We start from the raw sequence: 10,950 nt of genomic DNA on the forward strand, positions 1-10,950 counted from the left end.
CATGCAGTTCATGACAATCTCAAAACTGGTGAGCCAAAATGCAGTCTCACTGAATTTTATGTTTAATAACCAATTTCTCTCCCCTCATTACATCTCTGACTCTTGCTCCATCACTCTTGCAATTCAATTGGCTTTCTTTTTTACTTCAGCAGCTTTTTGTCCCTTTTGTAATTTGTACTTGCTCCTAATTCTGATGGTCACCATGTTCCTGACATTTAATCTTTTATTGACCATTACATGATCCTGATATTTCCCCCATTCTGAACCTCTACCACACCTTTCCCTTACCTGACCACAATCCATACACCTTGATTCCCAGAGGTAGGATGGATTGGCAATAGGATAAAAATCAAGGATGGGGTGAAGCTCAAAGTTGGAGTATAAAATTTCCATTTTACTCATCATTTATTTTTTACAAGCTGAACATTTATTAGCTGAATTTTTAGGCCAAATCAAAATATCCTCATATCAAAATAGCTGCAAAAAGTGGCTTTGTAAAAATAGCTGCTTCCAAAGAACTGAAATTCGAGATGTCACCTGCTTCTGGTACTTGACTTTGGTCTTCTATTGTATGACCTTGTGTTCTGTATTCTGCTGTGTGGTTAATCAGAAAAGGAACCAGCACCAGAGCCCCTTTTTATCTTGTTGTTCCAAGTGAGGACTATGTAGGTGTCACAGATGAAACTGGTCCAGAAACCAAGCAGGATGCTAATGGCATGGCCACATGTCTCCACCACCCGGGAGCCAGGCCGGCATCAGTCGTCTCCCTAGCCTCTTTCCTACCCCCACATAACCACGTGCTCTTGTTGGGTCAGAAATGAAAATTGTTTACTGTGCCAGACAGCCAGATGATGTTGGGGAAAAAAGAAAGAAAAAATCAAAAGTAGATTCTATATTAAGCACAAGTCTCATTTATAAAAATAAAAAGCCTAGCAACATACTCAGCTTCCCTCTGTGATGTAACCTCTGTGGCTGGAGCCAAGGATGACACAGCTTCCAGAGAGCCCCATGCCCTGGCCCCTCCCCATGTGTAGTACTCATCTGGAGAGTGCTGACAATGGCACTTCTACTCCAAACCAACCAAGAGCCAGTCTCCAAAGAGCAGAGAGGAGCCAGAGCTCCTCAAAGTTAATGAGGCCCCCAGACACCCTAGACCTTGGCAATAAGTAACACAACTGAAGCAAAAGCAGAGGAAGTTCTTTGGGCTGCTATATTGAAACACAAACCCCTCTTTGGGATCAAGTCTTCTATGTATACTACTGAATGTCCAGAACCCAGCTTAGCACATGGCACTCACCGGGAACTCAGTAACTATGTGAAGGAAGCCTGGATGGAGATATGAAGGAATGGATGAATAGATGTTGCCATCCCATCATTGCTGCTTCACAAACTCTCCTCCCTAAATGGAGTAAAGTCCAGGATCTGAAAAGAAGCATAATCTCCTGATTATGACATCCCCCAAAAAGGCAGTGTGTTCCTGGGTTGGATGTTCAAACTTTATGTGTCAATTGCGGTAAGCACCTGGGAGGTAATTAGAAAGTGTAGGATTTTGCAACCCAGGTTCAGGTGGCTTGGCCAGCACACATGGGAGGAGCAGAGGACATGGAACGTGTACTTGGTAGCAATTGTGATCCTGAACTTCTCTCATTCTTTAGGAAACATCATCTCCAAGGGTGAAGTTAAGCCAAGAAGTTGCAGGACAAAATGGAATCTGAGCTTCTGGTCTTTTTGCTGTTGGGAAACAAAGAGTGGGAGGCCACAATGCCTTTGGGGTCTCAACAGGTCACACACATCAGAAATGGACCATGGTCCACAAGATTTGATCCCATCACCAACACTCCTGAGTTGAGGCCAGGGTGATCCTGACACAGTCCTCGGAATACTAAAAATTAAGTAACCCTTTGAATCCCATGAAGATCCTGGTGAGGCTGCAGGGGACAACCTTGACTCTTGGGAGCAGTTGCTTTTGAGAGGTTCTGCATACTCCCTAGTCACCAGAGAGTGGTGGAAGACAGCATCTTATAATATTGTAATACTTCTAATATTTTATATGCTTGTATGTTTGTAACTGCTTCTCCTGCCTTACAATTTCTCAAAAAGTTCTAGAATTCTAGATTGCACAAGGAACCTCAGGGGCTCACGTTGTCCATCTACTCTCCATTTTGCAGCTGGAGGCATGAGGTCACAAAAAGTTTCAGAGCTCATCCAAGATCAAACTGACTTTCACTCATCCTGTTTTTGGCTCCTCTCACAGCCTGGCAGTGTTTCCCTTCCAGGTGGTCTTTGAGGGCTCTAGTTCAAACTAGGTGCTTCCTTCCCTCCATAGTAGCCCCAAGACCCCCATTCTTGAATGGGTAACTACTACTTAAACTAAGTGTGTTATAGACACTGTGGGGAGCAGGAAGCAAGAGCAGGGTAATCAGTTGAGGGCAAGCAATTATTAGAGTGGCATTTACAGACACAGGTGCCTCAAGTGATCTAGGTGATGCTTCATCTTAATAGATTACATCTTTTTAGTTTACCTTTCATTTTTGAGAAATAGATACACAGTTGTCCCTTTGTTACAGAAAAGATGACTCAGACGGCCTGGGAGTTTACAAAGTGGAGTTTATTCAAGCATGCAGACCCAAAGGAGATAAAATTCCAAATTCTGGGCACCCAACTTAGGCTGGGGGCTTCCTTATATGCTTGTTACACAGGCAGAAGGAGGAGGGGAAGGAGTGCAACTGCTAGAAATGGGGGTTAGTGTATGACCTTGAGATAACTGCTTATCTGGGAATCGCTGCTGTCTGGGAACAGTTGCTGTCCAGCTCCTATCTAAGAATGGCTACTGCTCAGTTATGTCCTGTCACACCTTGAATAGCAGATGTTTGACTGCATGGATCCACTTACATGTGAATTTTTTCAGCAAATACATACATTACTGTCAATGTATTTTTGTTATGATTTTCTTTTTCTCTAGCTTACTTTATTGTAAGAATACAGTATATTATACATATAACACAAAAAAGTATGTGTTAATTGACTGTCTATTGTCAGGAAGCCTTCCAGTTAAGAGTAGGCTTTTAGTAAAGTATTTGGTAAATTAGAGATTACACAGGGATTTTTCACCGCATGGGGGATCAGTGCCTCCAATGCCCACATTGGTAAAGGACCAACTGTATGATCATTCCATGTTTGTAGTTATTTGTATTCATTTGCATTCTCCAAGAATGACGGATTCCACCCATATGAAGCATAGATGCACCTAACATAGGTTGCCATCAAGCTGTTTTAGAAGAACAAGGTACAAGAGAACTACAGTTTGTTGAGTGACGATTTCTCTACCATTTGCTCTTGTTCCTCTCAGCAGATGATCTTATATCTATCCAATAGAAAAATGAGATTATTTTGTTTAAATACCTCCCCCATCTTCTCCTCTACTTACCACCATGAAGAAGAATCTTCTGGTGTGACAACAGCTCTACCTGTTAGTGAGACCCAGAGGAGCCAACCATCTTCATTAGTCCAGGACTAAGAGGGTCCCTAAACCTTTCAGAGCTAAAACTGGGAATGCCCCAGGTAGACTAAGATAATTTGATTGTCCCAGTAGTCCCCATACCCTTTCCCCAGGGACCTTTCCAAAGGAATAGCAAATCATTATTGAATAAATTGATACAAAGTAGTACCAAATTGCTATGTGACATTGGAAGTGAGAAAGAGAACTGAAATGAATGAATGAATGAATGAAATGTAATGATTTGTTTTTAATGAAAAGATCCATGAATAAGGTGAGGGGGAGAAAAATAGGAGGAGGTACTCTACTATCCATGTGAGCAGAAAGGAGAAAATTTTAATTTAAGGATCTATATAAAGATGTAGATCCCATTCATCAGAAAGAAGAAGCTTGAGGGTAAGTTAGGACAATTCATATGATATAAAAAGCAGACCACAGTAGTGCTTTCCAGCTGTTTGAACTTCATGGAACACATTTTAAAAAATACAAGGGTGGACAAAAGTAAGTTTACAATTGTGAGTATACAAAACAGTTTATTCTTGGCCCTGGCTGGTGTAGCTCAGTGGATTGAGCATGGGCTGTGAACCAAAGGGTCTCCAGTTTGATTCTTAGTTGGGGCACATGCCTGGGTTGCAAGCCAGGTTCCCAGTAGGGGGCACATGAGAGGCAGCCACACCTTGATACTTCTCTCCCTCTCTTTCTTCTTCATTTCTCCTCTCTAAAATAAATAAATAAAATCTTTTTAAAAGTTTATTCTTGTATTATTATTCATTAATTATTGTATTCTTTATCATAGTTATTATTAGCCTACTTCGCCCACCCCTGTATGTTATATTTGGAACATGGGGTTAAACTGAAAGGAGAAGCTACTTATGTCCACAAGTGATCAACTGAAGGACCTCAGAACCTCCCCAGTCCACTGAAGGCTGAGAGGGTCAGCATCTCAGATCACTTGTAATCCACTGACTTCTTTGAACTATAGGATTACAGCACTCTGGTGTAAACACACAGGCTTAGGCCCTACTCCACGGCAATTGTGAAATCCACATGTTCCCTAGTTCTCTGGTGAAACTAGCAAAACCTAGGCAGTCAAACTCCTTCTGATGACCCAATATTTCAAAGCTAACTCAAAGGGCGTTTCCTGCAGTGGCACTGGTGTGGGTTTCTGTTTACATTCCCACTTCCTTCATCCAGGTTTATCCCATACATACAGAGTTGCAAATTGAGCAATGACCTAATGAATTTGGGCAAGAAGGAAGTAATCCTAGATCACATTCAGCCTTCATTCAATTGCTAACCTGAAATGGGTTTTACAAAAACATTAAAAATATATATTGCCAAATTAAAAGTTCATATATTTCTTTTTAATAAATTCAGATAAACTAGCTTTCTTGAAAAAATGGGAAGGGGCACAATTTCCACTCCCCACCCCCATGGTCACATTAATCCAAAACTGAGGGCATAGGTCATACACTAGATAGGAGAGTTGGCCATCAGGGTTCAAATCCCATGTTTGCTACATGTAACCACATTCATGAACTTGACCTCTCAAAGTCTTGATTTTTCATCATTAAAGACAATGTTAACTAATAGCATTTACTTTGTTTATTAAAAATGTTTAAAATAGTGGCTAGCACATAATAATCCTTCATTAAATGTCAGTGATTTTCCTTCCCACCTCCTTACACAAGTGGCTTTCCTACTTTCCTTACCTTCCTGGCCCCAGGAACATAGTTAGCCTAGATAGGTCAATAAATGGATTTTGGCAACTGTGGTGCCTCAAGTCACTAGGTAATAAATAACTCAATTCTACAGCCTTTCCTCAGTTGATTGGCCCCATTCCCAGCATGACACATGTCACTTCCCCCTGTCTAAGCTTCTCCTTCATCTTAGCTTCTGCCTCATCTTGCTGAAGACCATAATGAAACCTGACATCAGGGCAAATGACATACAGACAGGCAGAGTGCACAGACTTTCTTACTCGTGGTTTCTGGACAGAAAAAAATTGCCCCACACTGTCTCATCCTCTTTCTATTGTAACATTGAGCCTTTCCCAGCTTGTTTTTCAGGTCCCCCAGCACATATTAGGTGAAAATCTTTTGAGTAATTCAGTTAGCAAATCAATCAACAGGAAGACATGAATCCATGGAAAACGTAGGGATGATTTCCTCACAGAAAGTTGTTTTTAATAAGTCAATTTCTGCTGCTAAGCAACCTTGATGATGTCTCTTCCACAAGCACAGCTAAACAGAATCTTTGATTGTCTACAGTGGATTAAGTTAAAGCCTGTGTGAGTCAGAAAAAGGTACCAGAGAAAGTTTTACTTAGGCTGCAGGTATGTGTAACACATTGCATAAGGAGCAAAATTGGAGTGGCATGACACAGTGGTGCTGTATAGGGCACACCTCATTTTACTCTCATTTTGGAGTTTGATGCTTATTTGGGGAGTTGGCTGTAAATGGCTGGATTGTTCATTCATGGCTGAGTGAAGGGAGTCATGGTGTGGGAGACAGTCTTCTGGTTCTCTCAAAAGACTAATAATTAAATTTGTGGTTAGATCTTACACCAGACTAAGGGAGGTCCAGTGGAACTCCCTAGAAGTGAGAAAGACTGTAGCAGAAACTCTGTTGAAACTGTGAAACCCACAGCATAGCCATTATGCTAACAAGATGAGGTGAGCTGTGAACCAGCCAGTAAGAACAGCTGGAGAGTGGTGTCATTTCCTATTGCTCCAGTGGCCTGGCTCTGTTGGTAGAGGCACAGCAGGGGCATACTAGTCCCACATCCTTTTTACAAGGTAAAAAGGTGATGCCTCCCTTTGGTAAATGCATGGAAAATTCTTGGGCATGATTTTCTAAAGCTCTAAATATATATATTTCACCTAATAACTAAATGTGGATATTTCAGCAAAACCAATTGGCTAATGTAAAGAATAACATTAGGAGGGTGGAATGTTTGGAGTGAGAAGGGGATTACCAAGAAAATTCATCTTTTTTATCACTTCTTCATCCCAATCTTTTTGATACTGAAGAGTCTAATTTAAAATAGTTTTGGAACATTTTTTGTATATTTTGTTGATTATGCTATTATGGTTGTCCTGATTATTTTCTTCTCTTTATCCCCCCTCCACCCCAACATCCCCTGCCCTCCAGCATTCTCCACACCCTTACACTTAGTTCATGTCCATGGGTTGTACATATAAGTTCTTTGGCTTCTCTGTTTCTTATACTATTCTTAACCTCCACCTATCTATTTTATGCCTATCAATTATGCTTCTTATTCCCTGTACCTTTTCCACCCCCATTCTTCCCCTCCCCCTCCCCACTGATAACCTTCCACGTGATTTCCATTTCTCTGGTTCTGTTCCTGTTCTAGTTGTTTGCTTAGTTTTTGTTTTTGTTTTTTAGGTTCAGTTGTTGATAGTTATGAGTTTGTCATCATTTTACTTTTCATAGTTTCAATCCTCTTCTATTTCTTAGATAAGTCCCTTTAACATTTCTTAAAATAAGGTCTTGGTAATGAGGAACTCCTTGAACTTGACCTTATCTGGGAAGCATTTTTTTCTGCCCTTCCATTCTAAATGATAGTTTTGGAAGATAGAATAATCTTGGATGTAGGCCCTTGCCTTTCATAACTTCAAATACTTCTTTGCAGACCCTTCTTGCCCATAAGATTTCTTTTGAGAAATCAGCTGATAGTCTTATGGACACATCTTTGTAGGTAACTCTCTCTTTCCTCTTGCTGCTTTTAAAATTCTCTTTTTATCTTTAATCTTGGGTAACTTAATGATGATGTGCCTTGGTGTGTGACTCCTCAGGTCTAATATCTTTGGGACTCTCTGGGCTCCCTGGACTTCCTGGAAATCTATTTCCTTCACCAGACTGAGGAAGTTTTCCTTCCTTATTTTTTCAAATGAGTTTTCAATTTCTTGTTCTTGTTCTTTTCCTTCTGGTACGCCTGTGATTCAGATGTTGGAATGCTTAAAGTTGCCCCAGAGGTTCCTAAGCCTCTCCTCTTTTTTTTTGTTTTTGAATTCTTGTTTCTTCATTCTGTTCCCATTGGATGTTTATTTCTTCCTTTTATTCCAAATCATTGATCAGAGTCTCTGTTTCTTTCCTTTCACTGTTGTTTCCCTGTATATTTTGCTTTATTTCACTTTGGGTAGCCTTCATTTCTTCCTTCATTTTGCGACTGAGCTCAATCAATTCTGTGAGAATCTGATTACCAGTGTTTTGAACTAGGCATCTGATAGGTTGTCTATCTCCTTATTGCTTAGCTCTTTTTCTGGAGTTTTGATCCGTTCTTTCATTTTGGTCATGTTTCTTTGTCTTGGCATACCTATTATGTTGTAAGGGGGCAGAGCTTTAGGTATTCACCAGAGCAAGGCAACCCTCTTTGCTGCATTGTGGCATTGTCTGGAGGGGTGTTGGTCAGAGAGGGAAAAACACTGCTGGCTCACTCCGCTCTAGCCCCACTTTCCAATGAACTCTCCTGTGATACTGGGAGTTTCTCCCACTGTGGTAACCTCTGCAATATTTCACAGCTAGAGTCTTTAGTTTCCCATTCAAACTCACTCACGTGGTCCACCATTTTGCCACAGGTCCCCTCAGTTGGGTTGTCCATCTCCCATCTCCACCCCTCCTACCAGTCTGGATGAATGTTTTTTAACTCCTTGGTTGTAGGATTTCCATGCAGTTTGATTTTCTGGTACTTCTGGTTGTTTATTATTTTTAAATTGAGTGTTACCCTTCTTTTGTGTGTGTGTGAGGAAGAGAAGTGTTTCAACCTACTCCTAAAATGTTTATATTTAAATTAAACTATTTAGCTGCTGAAGATAAAACTGCAAGAAGTGTGAAGAACTACTGTTTTGACTATTTCTTGGTGATATTTAACTTTTGCCTCTCTCTTCCTTACTCCTAATCTGTAAAACCATCACCAAGACCTGAAACTTGTCACATCAAATTTCTGTGTCTCCTCCTACTGCTGCATTTCCCTCCAGGATGCTGTTTCCTTATACCTGGACTATAGAGCAGCCCCTCAAATTTAAGAAACACTGGGAGGCTTGAAGGGGTAAGATAAATGCCTCCTGAACTCCACTATACTCTCTCTCCTACTGGAGAAAGAAAACAAACCAATCAACCAACCCATGGCACAAACTGAGTCATACAGTTCAGGGTTGTTGTCAGACTCATTGGCTAGGAAGCCATTTAATCTCATTTTGCTTCAAAGTTTCCACCTATAAAAGTGAAGCATATGACTTGCTTCCTACTCATTACCCAGGACTATGCTGGAAAATTTATGAACAAAGGTTTTCAGAGCTCCTAGAAAGAGAGAAGAAATCTGATCACTGTGTATGTTCATTGTGAGGAAAGATTATTTGAAATTAGGAAGGCAACAACAGTCTACAAGGAAGGAAAAGATGAAAATGCCCTTCCTGGGAAAATGAAGTCACCTCAAACCCGATGAAAACTGTGTGCAGTGAGGATCAGAGGAAAGGTGCTGTGAATGCTGTTGGAAGCTGCAAGAAGCATGAAGATGGGAAGAGCAAAGCAGGTACCAGGATCCAGAAACTGATAAGCTCTCCTGGGAATCTGAGCACACTGTTGAGGATAATCAGAAATCCAAAAGAGCTTTCCCACATAATCCCTGCTTTGGACATATTTATGTCTTGATCAATATATTGGATACATGGGTATATACAGTTTTCAATATTTCTCAAAATATACACCTAGTGTACAGTATATAGAAATTATATCTTAATTTAAATATCTTTTTATCTATCTATCTAATCCCATTTGAATCAATGAGTTCCTTACTATGCCCATAGATAGCTGTATTCCAATTACAAATTTTTATAACAACAGTCCTCATATTTTTAAATTTAACAAGATTAACGTATGTAGATAGAGATATGCATGTATGTCATAATGATACAGTTATTAAAGCTGGCTTTATCTCTCATTCTCTAGTAACTATTACTCTGCACATTTGTAATGCACTGATAGCATCCAAATGCCAGATGTCTTTGAAACTACCAAAAATAAAATTAAATTGTGTGCAGCAGACTTTTAGTATTAAATATGTTTTGCTATACTCTAATACATTAAAAACTGGTAAAGCATGTATGGAAATGTGACAACTCTTTATCAGTATATTAGTTTCCCCAAATCATCCTATATTCTCACTAATAAGCTGTGTTGTGACCCTTCAAAGCTGGGCAAGTTCATGGTATTTGTGCAGATGGGTAAATATTCATGAAGCCATTGGGATGTCTGGCATGCCTTTATTCATGGGTGAGTGAGTCACGCACACTACAAGCTCTGTGTCTCCCTGAACATCACACGTCATGGTCCTTGCTCCCCAGCATTTCACCCATCATGGCACTGTCCCCTTTCGTGTCTCCCATCATCATCACATCTAGCAGGTAGTCCCTACCTGTTTAAGTACTAGAGGGAAACAAAGCCAGAAAACTGTCATAACATTATGTAACATAACATAACATAACATAACATAACATAACATAACAATTATGTTATGGGAACATGCAAGCCCACTCCGTGTTATGGAAACAGTTTATCAGACCCAGTCTCAAGGCTATGAGAACACTAGTTATCAGGCCCCTCCAAGGCTATGGGAACATAGCTTCCCCTAGTTACCCAGACACCTGGTAGAGAAAGCCAGACTGCCTCCACTTATCCTACATAAACCTAATAATAGAGTTTATGATATGTATAACTTTGGGAAAATATAGGTAACAACAGTTATAACTGAATTTATGAATTAGTTGTTGTTTGGTTTACAGTTCTAACATAAAGGATAAATATTGCTTAACCCAGACGCATGATGTACCGAGAACAATCAATGTCTGAAGGGACTCCAAAACTGGGTGCACTTTTATAAAATTCATACATACATGTAAACTTCAAGTGTGTGTATTATCTTTCTAATAGAAACCTTAAATACACAAAGAAATACCTTACTTGAGACTAGGCAATAACTATAACAAATCAATTAACTTGCCGCCGGTTCAGTATCCTTATGTATATCAGCACAGACTTAATCTGTAAAGGCAGTGAGATGTAATCACCACACCATCTTCCTCAGTATCATTACGGCTTAGGTCATGTGAGACTCTGAGATTTTCACACAGGAAATTTATGTGAGACTGCTCTAAGGAAGAACACCTGTGGAGGAGCAGAGACAACAACACTGAAGGAACCTGAGCCACCTTGCAGTGGCAACAGAGATCTAAGCTGATCTCAGTAGGAACTCTGACGATGGGAAGAGAATCTACTGATGACCCTTAAGGGAAAATGGGGACCAGAATTTATATTCCTACAATAACCCCTCATTGAATATGGGCTACCCCAAAAAAGGAGACTTGGCCTTGAGCAAGAAAGCCTCCTTTGACATAGGCGGCCATCAGCAGCCAAGGGAATGAATGCTTCAGATCT

At 40.3% G+C, this 10,950-nt stretch overlaps 1 protein-coding gene across 1 annotated transcript; it reads right to left on the reverse strand.

The window, feature by feature from the left end:
* Positions 1-286: 286 nt before the first annotated feature.
* Positions 287-755, reverse strand: SMIM2 (small integral membrane protein 2; the record flags this gene model as incomplete). Its single annotated transcript, XM_028526889.2, is given in 2 exon segments — positions 287-575; positions 577-755. Coding segments are annotated over 2 exon segments (291 nt in total), but the record flags the coding sequence as incomplete, so codon positions are not given.
* Between the last annotated feature and the right edge of the window lie 10,195 nt (positions 756-10,950).

The sequence above is a fragment of the Phyllostomus discolor genome, chromosome 11, assembly GCF_004126475.2.
Source record: "Phyllostomus discolor isolate MPI-MPIP mPhyDis1 chromosome 11, mPhyDis1.pri.v3, whole genome shotgun sequence".
NCBI classification, from domain to species: Eukaryota; Metazoa; Chordata; class Mammalia; order Chiroptera; family Phyllostomidae; genus Phyllostomus; species Phyllostomus discolor.